Here is a 20,195-nt window from a genome sequence, read left to right as displayed (position 1 = left end):
AGGGGCGGCGGCGGACACGTGGGCGGTGGCGCGCCACCGCGCCGCGTCCCGCCCGCCCATTGGCGGAAGGAGGGGGCGGGACCGCCGCAGCGGGGCGGGGCCGGCGCGGCAGCCAATGAGCGGCGGGGCTCATCGCAGCGTGCGGGAAGCGCCGCGGCCGGCCGGGGGCAGCGGGCAGGGCCGGGCCGGCAGCGGGAGGCTCCGCAGCTGCAGTCCCGGCTCGGTGCTGGCCGAGCCCCAGGGGCGCACACACCACAGCTGCACCCGAGTGACAGGGCGCACACCTCAGCTGAGCCTGCAGGTCAGCCCTGCTGGCAGCTTCGTGCTTATCGTGCGCCATTCCCTATGGATTGGCCGCTGAGGCACCTCGCCGCAGCGCTGGGTCTCTCCCTGGCACCTTCTGGGGGATTTGGCACCAGTAGATGGGACTGCACGGTGCTGATAAATGCTTGATAAGTGATTCATAACTCTTCAGAGTACAAAGGGGTTATTGGTATGTCGGAAGCAAGTTAGAGGTAACTTCGACTGATGAGGTTGGAAGAGCTGATCAGACATTCGTATGCACCCCATCACTCAATCTTTAAGAAATACATTAGTAAAAACACACACATACACACATATAAAAGTATACTTGGAAGAGGTAAGGGCACTCTTAAAAAATTAACTCCCTCCAGCTCACTCACAAGTCACATCTCCTTGTTCATACACCCCAAATAAATCTCGGAATTATTGCCTACGCTGTGCAGGTAGGGGAACTGAGGCACAGATAAACACATCCACCAGGCAGGCTGATGAGAGCCAGAAGTACTTACAGCCTCAGTGTGATGCAGGTCTGCTCGCTACCATCTTGTTTTTTGCCATCCTGGCCTGCATTTCTCTCTGAGAAGAAAGCCAGAACGCAGCACCACCGTAGCACAACTGAGCAAGTTCGTTACTGGCGACACTGCAAGACCTCAGCTGCAGGGTACAGCAGTGCGATTTAGGCACAAGGCTGGTCACACAAACATCCCTGATCTTCCTGCAAATCTCTCCCCACACTGACAGCCTGTCCCTGCGCTGATCTGCCACTGCCTCACTCTGCTGTGACCTGGCCTAACCAAGCTGTTTGTAAGATTTACTTATTTCCACTCAGCAGGGACACACGTGGTTCAAAAACACATGAGGAGCTGGGGAAACCAGGCAGTGCTGCAGCTAGGGCAGGAGAACAGCGGGTGCACGTGCCCTAGAGTTGCAGTGATTCGCAGCTTGCTGCAGCCTGAGGCCAGTGGGACATACCACAGAGGGCATGGTCACCTTCCCGTGTGGACACAGGCTTTAAGGTTTTCTCTAGGAAGGTGCCTTTCAATTGCATTGGCAATGGCAATAACCCAAGGGTGTTGCAGAGGGTCTCCTACCTAAGGACGTGCTGTGGCTCCTAGGCTGCAGTAGTTCAGGTGGGAAAGTCACAGTGCTATTCTGCAGGCATGTTCTGAGCAGCACAGTAGGCCTGGGGCTGCGCACAGGAACTGGAAAGTAGTTTAATATAAAAATAGAGCTTTAAGAATGCTGAAAAACATCACAAGGCTCGTGGCTCTCAAATATCTAACAAATATAAGGACTGCATTTTTCAGGAAATATTTCAGAGAATATATGGAAAACTTTTTTTTCTAAGCCTGAAATAATTCACATACATGCAGTAACAACACAGGAGAAACGGGGAGAGATTTTCTAGTATGCACTTAAGTTTCTAAGATTGTCATTCCAGTGTAATATGGTCTGTTAGCAAGAACACAGTTGCAGCAGCATATTTTCATTGTTATGCCAAAGACTTGTACAAAATTATTATTCTCAAGTAAGTCTCAAAAACTGAAGAGCGGATTCTGGAGTGTGAATGAACCCGGACTAATTCTGCATCTTCAGAACACCATGTCCACACATCATCACGTAAAATAATAATAAAAAAAACATTTCAGTAGAAATGCTTGCATGTTGTACATAGTCTGTAGTCTGTTCATCATTTTCTGATGACTTGCTATCTCAGGTTGCTTCAAAAAATCCATTTGAATTTTCTCAATATTCTGAAGATGCAGCTTGTACTCATTTAATTTCTCATGCTCTCTGTAAGTGGTTTTATCTTAGAACGGCTATTCAGCATCGAAAAGCACCTAGTATATTATCAGTTCAAGTTGCAGTAGCATAGTGTTTCCAGACTAGTTGCATCTCTCCTCTTCAGTGTGCACTTGATATTCATATTGTTTGTATCCATTCAGGAAATGAGACACAAGATTTAGGCATCCCTCGCACTGGTATCTCAATCCTAAAACCACACGATCTGGTGAGATGCTGGTACCTGTAGCTTAGCATGTCTTTCTTGCAAAGTTTCTGAAGAAAAAGTTTCTGCAATGAACACTCTGATGTCAGTTTTCAAGAGCTGATTTCCTTGGCTCAAAGTTTTCTCTTCGGAGGAGCTTTAATTCTCTCAGTTCTTGTGGCTGTAAACTCTGATCCACACCAGGAGTTAGCTTGTAACTTAAAGGAGATTCGATATAACCATTTCTGTACAGGCAGACCCGCTTGCAGAATTCAAAGGTGCTAAACATAACACCAAAGTATGGAACAATCTGATTTAAAAAACAAACAAACAAAACAACAACAACAAAAAAGCAGTATATTAGATACAGGAATAGTATTCTTACATTTTTAGAAACAAAACTTCTGGAACTTCAGGTTAGATGTGATCTGCTAACAGAGCTATGATAATTTATATAAAGCCATAGTCACCTCAAATTAGGCTGGCCCCTGCATAATGTTAAAACTAATAGTTTATTAGAACATAAATTATAAGGATATTATGAGGAACAAGGTCTGTGCTAGCCTGTAGATTATCACAGCTTGTACAATAGCTGAGCAAATCCTAAGCAACCTCAGCAATTCCTAATAGCAAATGTGGGCTTTATTCTCCATACTGCAGAATGATTGAACCTTCTTCTTTTGCCCTGTGCAGAATCAGCAGCTCTGGTCCACCGCTAGCTCATTGCAAAATACTTCTTTTGACTTCTGTGGGAGTGTTTTTTTACAAGGGGTATTTTCTTTATAGGTAGGTAAATCTGTCAAATTACTGGAGCTGAGCAGAAAAGGAGAACTTGCTTAGCTGTTTTAAGTGTATTGCTTGCAGTTCCCCAGCCATACTCTGACTTGTGTGTTAGCAGCACTCCCTTCTCTAAAGACATTCAAATGAACTTGAAAGGAGAGACGTATGGAAGCCAAACTCGCACTTGAGGAAATATGACCAAAGCTATGATCCAAAGCTGGTTTGTAACCTGCCTGAGGTTACACCTGGGCTGTGACGGGCTCCATTATCCAGAAGCTGCTAATAAGCACGGAGGGATGTCATATGCCTTATAACTTTAATTGTCCAAGAGCGTGTCTTACTTCAGTTAACTGGATGAAAGCAAAACCTCACCTTGAGCAGACTGGGTGTGAGTCCACTCCAAAGTCCGAGTACACCTTTGTTCTTCACAGTTTGCCGGAAACAGTCAGCCATGCCAGTGAAATGGACATCAACCGCTCCGTAGTGGGGAAGCCAAGGGCTCTGCGCCTGTTCAAGAGACACCCAGGGAGATTTATAACAATCAAAAGAAAACCAAGGTAATTAAAGATAATTATTTTTTCCATGCTGGTAGGTAGGTAACTTCCATTCTGGTATAAGTAACACTTCATGGCAGGTTTCAACACATTCATCTGGATTCTTCTGTTAAGCAAATAGAATCTACTGTTTTGCCTTGAAACACAAATTGAACAGGAAGGGATCTTGCTCTCTGATAGGTGTGAAAGAGAAAGAGAGCAGTAATTTCCACCAGTACTTCCTTTTGTGCCATGTCACTACTAGAAACCATCAATACCAGAACTGTGAAGCACATCAAGCCCACGCCTGCCAGCTGCTCAGGTCTCGGGAAAGGTATTTTACAATGCTGGCATTAGAGCACCTATGAGTGGGAAGCTTGGGGTCGGCCCTGGACACCACGGTGCCTTCCTGTAGTAACGATCACAACAGGAGAGCACACAAGAGTCTGGCTGCTCAGGCTGTGTCCACACTGCAATGAAAAGGGCGAACTGCACTACGCACTGAATAGCAACAGCACAGCAGAAGAGGAACGCCACATTTCAGCCCAGGCTGCACAAGCCTGCCAAGGGCTGTAGGTGAGCAGTTGGTACCTGTGCTGCTGTGTTTCCCTACACAGCCAGCTGATCCAAACCAGTTAAAGCGAGCTTGGGAACGTCCTGCTGGACTGCAGACACATTCCCAGCTGCAGTGTAGACTGTCTCGGTTCACACGGAGGAGGTGTAGCAGGTCATTTTTAACAGCAAAATCCTTCCTTCATTAATCTCCTACTGTGTTAGCACAGACAAGATAACCTGACCTTGAATAATCCCATCCTCATCCATCTGTCCATATGCAGCTGGGGGCTTATTTTGCACTGGCAAATCAGGGACTCATACCCACATCGAGTGACAATTCTCAGTCTGGAGAGTGTGGGGACCCTGGACACAACTGATGACTGGTCTGTTACAAGCCAATCCCCACAGGGCATAAGCTTGATAAGAACAGGACTCGTACAGTTAATTGATTGGTGAATGTGGGTATTATTATCCCCTCTTTGACCTGAAACACCATGTGGTGAAGCATTTTTGCCCCGCTTGTCCAAACTAACCCACAGCTCCTCGGAGTTGCTAAGCCTATGATGACAGCCTCTTGTTAACTGACAAGTGGTGATGACATTTTCTAGATGCCTGAGCTATAGCATTTCAAATACTTGGCAACTTGGACAGTGGAAATGGAAATGGATCAAGATTCATGGTCCAGGTATACAAGACAAGTTGCTAATCATATGGTTTAAATACTGTTGCATCCTCTTGCATTACTGGCAAATCTGCAGTGAAAATTTAGAAGCTAACACACACACACACACAAAAAATTAACCACCACACAGACTGCATATAGCCCCTCTCACTTTTTTTGTTTACGAGTGACACACGTGTGAAATGCTTCTGATGGCAGGCAGCAGGTAAAACCATACAGTTTCATTCTGACAGGGTTTTGGGAGGTCATTTGGGGAAAGCAGCTGTCTGTATTGAGAGAAGGCAACAGGCTTTCACCACATCCTGCACAGGTATTTTCTGGATCGTCTTTGTCATGTCCTGGCTCTTTTATCCCAGAGAAGAGTAGGGCTGAGGATTTAATCCATGGTCTTTCACACTTGAAGCAGGAGAGAGTGCCTATATTTGCTTCCCTCTGAACTTTTTCAACACTGTACCTACCTGATTTGCAAGAGAGGGATTACATTTGTAGAGGAAAGAGCAGTGCTCTACTACTGCTCTAATCACTTACTCCCTTTTAGTCTACACTGGCCTCTCTAGCTCCATAGGGCTACAGCTGTTTCCATAATTCCCATCTCTGGTGTAAGTGCCCACAGCTTCCTGGTTTATGCCTCAGAGAGGCAGACGTTACGGGATTTAACTGTCAGGATTTTACAGCATTACCAGCCCTGACTTTATAGAAAGATCAAGGTAATAGAGCTACTCTGGTAGCTGAGGATCATGCACATGTTCACCTCCGCTCCTTCGCTACGAGGAAGCTGCCTGCTTGGCTCTGTTACTGAAGAGGTATAAAAGCTTAAGAAGAAACAGCTAAATCCAGCAAAGAGAAATAATTTTTCAAGCCTTAATTGACAGGACTTGAGAAACTCCTCTATAAAGACTCTCATGATCATGTTATAGAAGATGCTGAGTGCTGCAGCTGAGACTTCAGGGACCAGTTCCACTAAGAATGGTGACAGTAGCACCACAAAGAGCACCAAAATAATGTAGATATCCTTAATAATGCAACCACAGTCATAGGAGAGCTGGAATCAAAATCCTGTTCTGCTTTCCAGACCATCTGCCAGTTTCCATGAGCTTTTTTGGTAAAGCACGGTTACAGGCAGCAACTCGGTGAAGAGGAACAGCTCTCTGAAATGCTTCAGGAAAGCAGGAATGCTGCTAGCACGCCATTTCCTTCCTTTTTAAGTCCCTTTGTGGTAGGCAGGGCATGACCTGCCAGAATTAACTGCATGAGTTTAACTTAATCCCCTTAGCTACTGTATACGTTGCAAAGGCACATATCAATGGATCTTGACTGCAGTACTCTTCCCTACAACACTAATATGGGCTCCAAGCATGCAGCACATTTCAGTAAGATTGTGCATGCAGCAAACACAGCCAGAAGACGGTTGAAAAGGAACAGTTAAGTCAAAACCTCAGGTTTCCGATTTGTCCACAGACATTGATTGACCTCTTAAGAGATTTACTGAAGAGTTATTTATAGTAACATTCACTATGGTTACAGCCATTTTCAAGATTTCAGTCTTTGGGGTGAAGTATGCTTTGCCAGTCTTTCTGCTTTACAGAAGCAGTATGTTTCTAAGACCTTAGGCATAGCATTTAAGTAGCAGCTGTCCACAGAATCTCAGAGTCACCTACTGCTAAAGAACAACAAAAAACTGCATTAGGACATAGTCAAAAATTCAGTATTTTGGAACACAGCTAAACAAAGTCTGAATGTATTAATAAAAGAAACAAGTAGGAAGGTGTTTCATTTGTCAAGGCTTTTAATGAAAAAAGATGGCTGTGGGTTTTGGGAAGTTCTGAACCCTCAACAATATAATCCTCACAACTACCCCATGGCACCAGAGCCAGAAAATGGAAGTAACCAAACAGACCAGACTAGTTCCTCCACCTTTTTCCAGAGAAACCTATTGTGACAAACAAACCTCATTCCAGAAGGATCAGGTCTGTGGACAGAGACATTTCACACCATGGACCTCCAAGTGGCTTAAATTCCTCTCTTTTGACACCATCTGATGCTACAGGGGCTGATGCTACCTGCCTGTTATGAACACTTTTCAGGACTTCCTTCCCCTCCAGTTGCAATTGTCTCACAGCGCAGAAGGCTGGAGATGAAGCACAGCTCGCTGCACTGATATAATAGAGTGCCAAGTCACGGTAGTAGCTGGGTTAAGTTGCTAATCGTTTTACACCTGACAGATGATGGGTTCTCCTTAAAGCACAGCGAATACAGAATCGGTTCTATCTGCTCTCTCAAAACCAGTCTTTTAGAATCCAAAGGCCACCAACTCCAAGAAGACAGTGTAATACATGCCAAAAGTCAACAGTCTGTTCTACTCTGACAAACTAAATCCAAGAGTTAGAGCAATGGATAAAAAAAATCCCCAACAACTTCCAACCTGCAGTCTGGGTCACATCTTTTATATAAACCAAACATTTCAATAAGGGTGGAGTCTTGTGACAACGCTCAAGTTAAAGACAATTGTTAGGTGAAGACTTCCCAGACACCATCTCTCCTACTGTCTGTAGGTGACTGCCAGAACAACAAAGTGCTATTTTGGGAACTAATCTCACAGACCCTTTAAGAAATTTCCTCTTCCATGAACTCCTCCAGGCCCTCCCTTCCTATTCCCTTCCTCTCAGGACGGGATGGATGCAGTGCACCGCAGCTGTAGTGAGAGCTGTGCCCACCAGAACATCAATCATTTTAATCTTTCCAAGGCTCACAGTAGCAACACAGGCACAAAGCAGGGAACAGGGATGTGGAACACAGGCACAGTGGTTACGCCACTTGAGTTTGTGCCCAGAGTTTTGCAGATCCCAAATTCCCACTTGCAGTTCAGGACATTTTGGTTTGCAACTATCTGAATTTACATGTTAAAGGAGAGTATGTGGAAATACTTCCCTTTCATTAAATGTACTTTTTCCCTCCCCCTTTCCTGTTTGTAAAAACTTTGTTGGTACAAAGTTTTGCCTTTTTTTTCTTTCTGTTTTTTCTTTGTTTTTGGAGTATGCAGTACCATTGGCATATTATAGTACTATACAGTACTATAGCAGCCATAGGAAGTACGCTATTCTGATGGTAGATACAGTAAAATTGTTTGTTATGTATATATTTTCAGCAGATTTGTGTGTCCTACACTTCTGTCAATTTCAATAATACAAAAAAAAAAACAAACACACAGGAAGGCATTTTACAACAGAGCTCAAAAGTTCATGCTCTTAATCTGGAAGCTAAAATAAGATGTCTGTGTAGTCTGGGTTAATAAGAGCGCTTGCATGAGGCAAGTGTAAGTGTAGTTCAAAGGAAACTGAAGGACAAAAATTGCAGTTTTCATTCGGGCTAATGCCACTACAGTCCCCAGGAACTTCACTCAAGTCAAGACTGAATACTTAGAAGAATAAGAAACAACTGAAATGTAAACAAGTATTAAAATTGGGTGGGGAAAAAAAAAAAAAAAAAAAAAAAGCACAGTCTTGGGCAAATCAACCCTTCCACCTGGAGGACAGCCTTACTTGGTAGTCATGCTCTTTTCTGTGTCAGTGCTCTAGTAACACTGACTTACCCCTGCACGGGAACATAAAGTCCACCAAAGGTATTCAGGCATGTGGTAAGGTAAACCATGACAAGCTATTAGGAGGCAATTGCTTCCAGAGCACCACAGCAAAGCAGCTGACCTACAGCTTCCTGCACTCTAGGAACATGTTGTCCTTTCCTCTGTAACCTGAACCGGGGCCAAATCTTTTTGCCTTGCTGAAATTAATGGCAGCAGGCATGAACAACAGTTTACTGTTTCTTCAGAAGAGTTTGACTCAGCTTTAAATATGTTATCGCCGATCCAGTATCCTGAGGCTTCATGGTGTGTTGCAGAATCCCTCCCTTAGTACTGAACACAAGCTTTCCATACTTTTAACACTTGTGCTATGAAGAAATCTTCCAGATGGAACACAGAGGTCTTTTTTCTCCAGGTAGTGCAACCCCTCGCACAGACACTTCTGGGTGGTTTCAGACTGCCTGATGATTCAGCTCAGCCCTTACAAATGGGTGCACAATTTTCAGGTACATGAGCAGTGGTTGGCTTAATGGTACAAACCCTCAGGCAAGGTAGCTTGGTCCTACGCAGCACACAGTGAAGAACAATGCTAGTTCCCACATCTGCTGTTTTTGTAGGATCTGGGGAGAAAGTTAATGTTTCTGCAGGACTGGGGTTTTACAGTGGACATATTTCCATTGGCCTCATGTGGGTGAGATGCAGAATTACACCATATCAGAATAAATCAGATATAAGAGAGTGTGCACAAAGTTTTAGCTCCTGCTTATGGACTATTTTGCACAATTAATCACAGTTATATCACAGGATCATCATTCCAAGCACAGACATGTTCCAAACCAGTACAAGGCTTCCCTGTATGACTGATGCAAGAGCACTCATGGCAGGGGATAACAGCAGTAGCTGTCACTTTGGAGACATTACCTTTTCTCTGCTAAAAGTTATGGCCATCCAAGCTGTGTGCGCACAGCAGCGTGCCTTTCCATGTCAGGCCCTGTCAGCTGTGTGAGTTTACAAGGTTTAAAGAGGTGGGTTGTGTTAACCCATCTGATTTGCCCCAAAGGGAGAGCTCTCACTCAGCTCAGAGAGCCGCAGAGGCTGTAAGAAGCCAGTGGTCACACTTAGCTGGCACTGCCAAGGATTGGGAGTGTACCTGCCACTTCAGAGTCTGGGAAAACCATCTAGAAAGAATTATGTCCTGCCCTCCCTCCTGCATTCAAATGGGCACAGTGCAATTTCCTGCTTTTCTTCAGAAGGCCACTGTACCTGTAAACAACTGCTGTAATCCACCTCAGCTCCTCGCTGGTCCTTACCACGCCACCTTGGATGAACAGGGTTAGAAAACCCCTAAAAGTAGCACAAACTGTCACAAGGCAGACCTGGCTATTAGATCAGCCCAGTTCTACTTCTGATTCTTAATTTACCATTTTTCCCTCTTATAGAGTTTTTTCACTGTCACTCTTTAGTGTTTCACCTTCACAGGCAGTCAGGCTCTGTGATGCTCTCCTGTGGAAGTTTGGGGATCTAAGAGAAACATGCCTGAGGTTTGTTCACATGTACAAAAGCTAGCTGAAGCTGTTACAGAAGGCAAAGCCCGCATTAGTCTCAGGTAGCTTTATTTTTGGGCATTGTCTCAACTGTTTACTCAACCAAGTACTTCCCAAAGCAGTAGGGCACGATTCTATGATAGCCTCATAGCCAGCAGAATGAAATATTTTTATAGTGACACCAGAACAATAAAAATGCTGGTAGCTGAAAGCCATTAGGCATAGGGCAAAAATGGAGAAAGGAAAGGATTTTACCTAAACCAGGATCTGAAGTCTATTAATTATTTGTTAATAATTAGAGAAACTAGGAAAAAATATGAAGTAACAACTAGCATATTGAGACCTAGCTGATGCCTGAACCCTAGCAGCAAGGAAAAGGGGAACACAAAATCACAAGGACTAGAAGTAAGAAAAGTAAGAATTAACACTGCATCCTCCCCCTCAGGCAGAATATTTTTAGAATTTCATTTCTATCTGTGCAGTTTCTTTCACAAATCTTAAAGAAATTAGTATCACCAAAACCTCTGTCAAGCTGAGCTGAAGTTGGACTGCAGGATCGAAAGTAATGGGGGCAAGGACAGACAGCTGGGAACCACACAAACCTTATTTCCACAGGAAATCATACCCAAAGTAATAATATTGCTCCTTGTGTGCTTCCATACCATGGAATTTGCCCCAATTTGTGGTCAAATGGCTCCATCTCTGAAAATTTTCAAGACTCAGGCTCCCATGCAGTTCACCACTAAAGGGTCTCCCTGCACCAAGTCTCAGAGCACGTATGCTTTTGAGATGTCATGTGAACCACATGACCCAAAAAGCATTTCTTATTTTTAAACCGGGTCACGACTCCAATAACATATTCCCAGCTGACACAAACACAGATCTCACAAACAGCAGGGACACCACAGCTTGAGAGCTTTCCGAGGCTGCCATGCCAGCACCAGATCATCAGTGATGGCACACTCTTTGTAAACTGCTCAAGTTTAAGCAGCACAGGAGCACTGTCTCCCCATTTTAGCAAAGAGAAGGTGCTTTTCAAATGAACTTTTATGTTTTTTCCAAAACGTTGCTTATAGCCCAGCCACTGGGTTCCTACAACACTGACTTCTACTTTGCAAGAAACATAGCGAGGGAACTATTTTTATTTAAATACTCAAATAAAAGTACTACAATATATTATTTAACTGGCTTCAGGCAAGAAAAGTGCCAACAGGGCTGGAGATTGCATTTACTTAAAACAAGCTACCTCAAGAAGAAAGCAAATGCTTCGTTTTCTTGACGTTATAAAGACCTCAAAACATGTACATAACTTACAACAGATTTCATGCTTGCAGAATATCTTGTGCTCCAAAAGACAAAACAAAACAACAACAAAAAAAAACAACAAAAAACAACAACAACAACAAACACAAGCCAAAACAAAATATAAACACCCCCCTCCCCCAGGCTGCAGATTTATAGGCAGTTGAGGTCTAACCGATTCACTTTTGTCACTGAAAAGAGGCCACTTCTTGGGTGATGCATGGCAGCAGTCTACACTAAGCAAGAACAACGAGCTTGTTTGTTTACAGCAGTGGAGGGAATTCATAGCCTGGATTTTAAAACAGAAAGATCAGATGCTATTGAACAATGCCTTCTCCTGAGAGATGCCCTCAAAACTTAAGGATTCTGTGCAGTCAACACCAAAAATGTGCTGAATCCTGCAGTATACTAAAAGTATCCCTATTCTATTTTAGAAGGGTTTGATGGCAGAGCTATTTCTAAGCAGCATTTACTGGTTTTCATTCCAGAAATTAAAAGAAATGATACCAGCAGAGTATGAGCACAAGACAGAGATTCTGCAAAGCGAGCAGAAGTTGCTCATGTAAGCAGGTGCAAAGTGTCTGTACAGTTGATGGATTATCTGTGAGACTTCAGGGTCATTTTTGGTGGTTTTGTAAAGCAAAACACACAAAATCCCACATCATTTTGGAGTGAAAGCTGAGGAGTGCCAGCGAGGGGTATCTGAGCCTGCCACTGAGGGTCATATACACAGAGAGAGGTGCCAGACTTGCGTACTAGGTTTGCACTAACCACTTGTGTGTTTATAGATACTCACTTCTTCACATAGCCTAGGATTGGTGTCATTCTAATAATAATCTTCTGTGAGGCATATAACAGCTCTGAATTCATCCTTCCTTGCTGAAATGCCAGAGCTCAGTGTTACATGCATTTATGAAGGTCATCATCAACAAAAAGACAGTACAGGGAAGTAGAAGCATATTACCAGGGCTTCCCTCAGGCCCAGACTCCTTTACAGGCAGACATTTCTCTGCCTTTTTTTTTTTCTTTTTTTCTCCAGTTTTCTTGTATGCACTTAAATAAGCCTGCAAGATAAAAGTGCAGGACTTGAACATCGCTTAGATACTGGGTTTAACAATGACTGGTGATAGTGAGGTGAGGAGGGAAAGGCAGGAATAACAAACAGTCAGAAGGATATAATGATCAGTAAGGTTTTGGTCAGAAGCTGACAGAGCATAAGAGTGAGTCAGGAAACATTTAGTATAGAACACCCCTTTGAACAACCCTCTCCTTCACCATTCCCCTTCTACAGATGCACAACAAAAGCCATATGGCCATGCCGAAACATGCATTAAGTACCTCTTAATTCTCTAACGTGCCAATCAGGAGCAAAGTGAAAAAAGGAAGACAAAGGAATAAAACTAGGATAATCACAACAAAGAGTACTCACATAATCAGTAAGACTCAACCACGTTAATTAATATTTCTTTTAAGAAAGCCATTGAAGTATATTTAGCAAACATAGCATCTTGGAAGAAAAAAGTAAACATGATAAAGATAATTCTAACAGCAGAGGGGGAAGCAGCCATGGTTACAGAGCAAATCTGACATCATAAATCACCACCAAAACACAGAGGAAGAATTGTTCTCTGACACTTAGCTCCTACTCCCACAGATGTCACTGACAGAAGCTGCTGACGTCAGGACTGTAGGATTCAGATACGTAAAATGAGAAAGGATGAAACAAAATGATTACAACAGAGGTTAGAAATAGCACTTCTCCTCCTCCCATAGCAATTTTTTCTTTGCAATTATTGCAAATGATTTGTGCTTTTCTAGATGAGGAGGTGGATGGAGCTAACTCTTCCAAGACTGCTGAGCATTCAGGTAAAGATCCGAACTGGATGTTTGGGTCTCAGGTACTCAATCCCAGAATCAGAGAGGACAGCTTTGTGCCCTATTTTCTCAGTTTCTGAAGCTCCTGAGGCTGCCTTACAGCTTCCTACTTCCCTGTCACTAACAGGTTCTCTGCAAGGGTCTTTGGCAATACACTACCTCCATCTGATAGCAACCTCCACAATGTGCTGGCTTCCTCTTCATACAAAAACCTATCATTCATAGCTTCAAAACAAAGCCAGCATTTCCCTACACGCAGTGCTGAACATCCATATGAGGCCCACGGGTAGCTAAAGGCTTCTTCAGTACATCCCTCTTTTTATCAGCAGGAGAGGTGAAACACTGCAGGGAGGCTGAGCAGAATAAAATGGCTAAGGAAAATAAGAACTCTGAGGTGTCTGTTCCCGTTTTCTACAGAACACTGAAATGTTTTTAATCTGTTTTCCCTTTCTTTATTCTCTTCACTCCTATGTCCCTTTGCAAGATATTCATTCTGGTGCTGTCCTAGGCATTTCTCTCTTCTGATCACCACCCTGCAAACTGAGCAGGCCAGCAAGTGAGTGCAATGCAGAGCTGGTTCCTGCATGACCGGGCCATATCCTGATGTTAACTGTGAAAAACATACTTTTTGGATCATCTTATACAAGTTCCAGTCAGCTCTTGGCATCAGCTTGGGTGTGATATTCAGAGGGTCTCACTTCTGGACAAGCCTACATGACTTACAGCATTTCCAGTACCAAACAAGTTACGGGCTATTACATCTTGACAGCTACTTCCAAAACACTTTAGCTTTCTCCCATGACTTATTCTGAAGTCACTGATCAGGTCTTGTCTCTCTAAGCTTGGAAAATCATTATTCAACTGCTGCAATGCATCTATGAGGAAAAAAACCCTCCCTGTTGTTGAGCCTCTCTTCCACTGAGATAAGTTTTTAACATAACATTTTCTTATATATTTAAGAAATAAATCCAATTCCATTCTTATTCTAGAAATGCCAGTCAGATGTTTTAAGCATCCCTTTAGTGAAAGAGCACAGCCTAGTGGCAACAAAATGAATGCTTGGCTCATCCCACTTCTCTGCTTGCCTATAAAGACAAAGCTGGACCCGGAAATGAGTTATTACACCATTCACTACTGAAAGTTACTTTTGAACGGATTCTGAAAACTGAATGTTGACTGATAAGTAAGTGATGTATCAACAGAAAATGATTAATATGGAAAACAAAAAGGAAAGCATTTGATGTGCTGTTCTTCAGGACAACAGTATTGTTGTGAGCCTAAGGACATAAAGAAAAAGAAGAGTTCTAGTAATTGCTTTTCATAGTCCTACTGATACAGCTGGAAAAAAAGACCAGTTTTCATGCTCAGAACCTCTTTCTTACCAAAGACATTTTAAGGTCTGAGGCCTGCCTGAAAAACGGAACCCTGGGAACTGGAAAGGGGAATTCACAGGTTCCCCTAACCTTTTTCTAGCTTGTGACTTACCAACCAGGGTATGGGGGAAGGGAGATTCAGTAATGCTGCCACACAAAATGAGTACTTTTGGGTAAGATCTGAAAAGCTTCCCATAACTTTACAGTCCCATGAACTGGGCTGAAAGAATAAATTCTTATGCCATAGCCAGAGAGCCACCAAAGGATGACAGTTACTCACCCACTCTCTCCTAGTGAAGCTCTAATGAAAAGAAGACAACATCAAATGAATTATGTCAATGAAATGGAAGCTGTGGCTGGTTTTTGTTTGTTTGTTAAATCATTATTACTAAACTTTCAGGAAAAAGAAGTAGCAAGATAATATATACGGATATAGTTGTTGATGCTCCAGGAAAACAGCAGTACCAGCAACTGGGAAGTCATCCATTATCCAGGGGAGTCAGAAAAAAAGAGTGTGGATAGTTCTGACCTTTCAGATTTAGTATGCGCTGCACAAGTTTCTTGTGGTTGCCAGTATGTAGGTCAGGCATAAACAGCAGACACACAAACACTGGAAATAACATTGGTCTCATTCATCCCACTTACCACCAAAGGAACTGAATGCCTGTATTTGACAGAAGATTTACCAACTGTGAATTGTGAGAATTTGATGGAATTGCTATGAAGAAGAAATAAAGCTAAAGACACAGAGTCTGAGTGGAAACAAATCCCATGAGACACTTAAACCCACCTTAAAAGTGTAACAACACACTTATAACAATGAATTTTTAGATGTTTTAAAAACAACAACAACAAAAAAACCATAAATACCCAGAACAAAGCCTCTGTAGCCTATTGGTAAGTGAAGCAACGTGGCAGTATTGATCATCTGGCTAACCTTGTCCCAGGCTCCTGAAACAGGAACCTCTAACAAAGTACTAGCAACATCAATGCTTTGTACCTGCATCTTCCTCTTGACAGTCTCAAAGGGGAAAGAAAGCGTCTGTGCTACCCCAGCTGCTACACAGCCGTTGATGAAGTTCTGAAGAGGAGTGAAACGAACTACAGGTTCTCGCCAGATTTTGTCCAGATTGATGTAAACAAAGAATGAGCCCGCAGAAAATGGAACAGCACCTAGAAAGCAAGTCATGCAGAGAAGGTTTCCATCAGCACACTTTACACCAAGAAAACAGCTGCTCAACACATGGCCTAGACAGACAGCACGAACTGCTGCCAGTTTACATCTCACATTGCTCAGACCAGATCAATATTTAAAGGAACTTTACTTTTTAACCACTGGTTTACCACCAAACCCCCATATTGCAGCATCTAGATATGGTGATGGATGCACATATTTGCATACTAAAATTTGCATGTTTTGCCAGAATTATTTGGTGATTTAGTCTCATGACAGGTCAGCTCTTTTGCAACAAGCTCTTCCTCCAGACCAACCCTAGCAGCTGTAGAGGTAAACAGAGCTGCCTCTTCAGTCAAGCTGATTAGGAATACTTCCGTCCTCTTGTTTGTTTCATGCTCTCCTAGATTTTACTGTACATTATTAGTATAGATTTTTGTAACACTGTATTGTGAAAAAGTAGACAAAATCAAGTGGCATTTAAAAAAAAAAACTATGAATGGTAAATAACTTAAAAGTCATTTAATGGCTTTTAAAATTCTCTCTTATTTAAAGAGAGAATATCACTATCTTCACATCAGCTATGTGTTACTGCTCACACTGGTTTCATTAAACAGCCAGGGAGACACCCTCACACCTAGGCAGGAATTAGGAACACAGTGTGTATATTTTTTTAAAGAGTTAAGCAAGGGAAGTCCTACATCTTAGCATAACTAGATCATCTATAAAAGAAGGACAGGAGTGTCTTTTTGAACGCTTAACCATATATAAATGCTATGCACTGGGTCATAATTTGAAGCAACAATGCTGCAGCAGAAGCCAGTATTGTTGTGCCTTCTAAATCTACACACCTTCTACAGATCAACTTTACTGTTTGCTTTGAATCAAGTGAGCAAACAAATACACTATATAGCTACAATAAGCAACGTGCAATGAGGTGATTAATATTAAAGAGGGCCCTTTATTATTTTACCTAATATAGCTGGTGAAACACCACGGTAAAGTGCAAGAAGTCCTTCTTGATGATAAATTTTGTAAAAAGCATGAAGAATTCCTTCGTAAGATGGTTCCAGGCGATTCTGCACAATGAGCCGGGTTTTAATTACATCAGTAGGGTAAGTCACAATGGTTGCAACCATGCCAGCCAGACTTCCTGCTATGATGGCCCTCCAGTGGGAAATATGACCCAACTCATCCGTGAAAAGGATAACAAGTCTAGAATAAGCACAGAAAAGAGGTACTGTTAATGGCAGCGTGAACAAAACCCATGAAATAAGAAGGCAGATTATTCTTGATGTTATTGTTCTTCTGCTCACAAGCTCCTTCAGTAGCAGAAGTTGAAACTTCAATATATACTTCATCTAAGACCTTACTATGCTGTATAACACCTTACAAGCATCAGATCTCTGTGAAACAGAATAAGGGGATGGGCAAACATCAGCAGAGGCAAAATGATGTGCCTAAGAGCCCAAACAGATTTAGGGTAAATCCACGGCTGCAGAGGAGCTCTGAAATACAGAAGTTAAAGATAATAGCTAGGTCAGGGGCTGGAATAGAGAACTCCCCAAATGCAATTTGCTTTACTTTTAGTATTACTGAGCTTAAATGCTTCCAATACCTGGAAGAACTTTTTTAGCAGCAGCTTGTGTAGCTCAGCCTGCACCACAGTTCCCAGCACAGACTAAACTCATGCAGCTGGAGTTGTGGTACCCTGCTGGAGGTCCAGAGCACCAATTCAACAACAAAAAAACCTTCAGATATATGGAGACTACCTGTTCAAACAATTTACTTGCCTGCTTTGCAAGAGACTTAAAAAGTCATTTTTGTCCATTCAATCTTCATTTATATTTTCCCTACAGGTTGAAAATTACTGTAACTTAAAATATGTCTGCAAGAAATTCTCTGATCATCAGTCAGAGTTACAGACATTGGTCCAACCTCCTGCGAGGCTTTTCTCTAGTCAAAGTTACCATGTAAGAAGAAATATGTAGGTAACTCCATCACAGGCCTTCTGGGAACAACTGAACCTTCCTCTGTTGCTTATCTTGGGACAGGAGGGTCCACAGGGATACTTTTCTAGAGAAGACTTATGTCCAAGCATGAATACGCTCAGGAGGTTAAATCTAAATTTGTAACTCTGAAATAGAAGCACAGAGTTTTAAAGGCTGACCTACAATTGGTAGATCTGTGATTCACAGAAGGACTTTTCTATGTATGTAAAGTGTTCTTAAATCAGTGAGAAGTGTCATGGAGGCAGTAAGTAAAAAGAATTGAGGGGAGAATCTTACCTGGACATGAAGAAACCTACCATTGTATTTCTGAAGTATTAACTGAACTGTGTAAACAGCAGATTTTTAAACTACACAGTGTTACCGTGTCCAGAACAAAATCATTTGCAAAGATATACAAGTCACTGCTTGCTCAGCTGATGTTTTCTACTGCACGGCAGATCCCTGCATCTACTTGTCTTGTGGCGCAGAACAGACTAGCCAAGCAGAAGTGAAAGGGCTTTTTTTTTTTTTCCTGTACCTGTACAGTTCCTAAAGCGACACAGCCTGATCTTCCTGTGCGTGCACAAATGTGTGAGGGGGTGGCTCTGAGCACTACCCAGACAACATTTAAAACTGCCACAGCAAGAGAAAGACAAAGTCTGTGCGCTGTAACCACAGGAGGAGTGTGGAGTCAGCTCATTCCCAGCTGCTCAGCAGCCAGCCCTGGCTGCCTCTGCTCTGCCCTTCTCCGGGCTGCTGCCGATCAGCCCACCTCTTCCTGCTACGGGCAGCACAATTTTCTGAAGTCACTGCACACCATTACTCTCTTTTTGTCTTTCTTGCCTTTATGTACCAAAAATCCCCAAATAATGTACCAAGAAATACGCCTAAGCAGCTTTTGTTTAGTTTTCCTGGTAGCCTACTTCCACTTGGAACCGAGAGGAACGCCCTGTGCAAACCGGAGGCAAACTGTAGCCTTGCAAAGGGCACGTATTGTGTTCCAAGCTGAACAAACAATCCAGTTATTTTGCTCAAAATCAACTGGTATATATGCTGCAGCACGCTGACTCTTCTGGGAACTTTCAGTTCCATTCAAATCGCTGTTTCTGCCTTCACTCTGCTGTTGTCCATATCCTTGTCTGACTGCTGTGCTCATCGTGAGCAGGATACAACACAGCCGCCGATGCCAAGCCCGCTTCACCTCTCGTTTCCTGAAAGGCACAGGCAGAGCTGGGGAGATGACTCTCGCTCAGCCAGACAGCTGACGAACCTCAGCAGGCTGCGCGCCAGCCCGGGTGAGAGCCACAACAGGCCTGATTGGCCCGCACGCGCTGAGCCCATGTTTCTCCCCACCCAGCACAGCCTACGAACTGGAATAACCCATCGCCCAGCTGGGCAGAAATGTCAAATGCACAGCCTGCACGTAGCTGACCTTAAAAAAATAAAAAGGGAAAAAGAAACCCAACCCTCAAACTGGCAAAACATGCTGGCGCGGGTAAACAGTCGGGCTGTCCCTTCAATGCCTAAAAGATACTGGCAGCAAATGGGAATCTTAGGAATCCAGGCTGGCAGAGCTGGCTCAGCATTGCTCTGTACAGACCTTGCTGCGGACCTTCCCTGGTTTACAGTAATCTAGCACCTGGGTATTATGGACAATGAGATTTTAAAGCAAATAATGCCATGCATCAACTTAAAAAATGATCAGATTTACATAATAGCAGCTGCATAACACTAGGGAAAAGATTTGAGTCATGACTTAGTTATTTGCTTTGATATAGATGATATAAATACTTGAAAACTTGTAAGGGGATAAAATAGATTGGTCTCAAATAACAGATTTTGCAGTCACACCTGTAGGCAGCACTGTAACTGCATTTCTAGAGGAATGTGAACGTGCGGAAGAGTTACCAGCCTGTCAGCCACTCCTCACTGAGGAACACCTCTGCCTTCATATGCTCCCAGCCTATCACCCAGCCTTAAGAGCAGCTACAACTAACTAAATAAAACAGCAAAGCTGCGAGCCTGGAGAGGCGCATCCACAGAGAGAGGGGCCGGGCGACCCCCAAACACCATCCCAGAGCTTTGAAAGCTGTACCCCCCGCAGGCAGCTCCCCGCTGCCCGTCCCGTCCCCCTGCCCCGCTTACCGGCGGGAGGCTGCGAGCTGCAGGGCGCTGTAGGGGAAGAGCCGCAGGCAGGCGGTGAAGTTCCCCTTCCAGAGGGCCCGCAGCCCCTCGGATCGGCACAGGCTGCTGCCGGCTCCTCGCAGCCCCTGCCGGCAGTGCCAGGTGCCCACCTGCGCCAGCACCGTCAGCAGCTCCAGCGGCGCCGTCAGGCTGAGGCTCAGCGCGCCCGCCAGCCCGGCGCAGCCCAGGCGCTGCAGGGCGGTCAGCCGGCCGTCCCGCCGCCAGGTGGCCATGGCCCGGCTCGGCCCGGCCCGGCTCAGCACGGCCGGGCTCGGCTAAGGCAGCCTGGGCCGCCGGGGGGCGCCGCGGGTCCGCCCCGCCCCGGCTCTGCCCAG

The 20,195-nt window shown here is 43.9% G+C and overlaps 1 protein-coding gene across 1 annotated transcript; it reads right to left on the bottom strand.

The window, feature by feature from the left end:
* Positions 1 to 125: 125 nt before the first annotated feature.
* Positions 126 to 20,130, bottom strand: SLC25A43 (solute carrier family 25 member 43). The gene is made up of 5 exons (XM_082770973.1): positions 19,822 to 20,130; positions 16,659 to 16,900; positions 15,512 to 15,684; positions 3,443 to 3,577; positions 126 to 2,600 (listed from the first exon to the last, which is right to left on the bottom strand). The coding sequence occupies exons 1-5, from the start codon at positions 20,091 to 20,093 to the stop codon at positions 2,397 to 2,399; spliced, it is 1,026 nt and encodes a 341-aa protein (XP_082627099.1). The 5' UTR covers positions 20,094 to 20,130; the 3' UTR covers positions 126 to 2,396.
* Between the last annotated feature and the right edge of the window lie 65 nt (positions 20,131 to 20,195).

Source organism: Aythya marila (assembly GCF_965140915.1).
Source record: "Aythya marila genome assembly, chromosome: 13".
Lineage (NCBI taxonomy): Eukaryota > Metazoa > Chordata > Aves > Anseriformes > Anatidae > Aythya > Aythya marila.
This window is presented reverse-complemented; position numbering and strand designations above follow the sequence as displayed.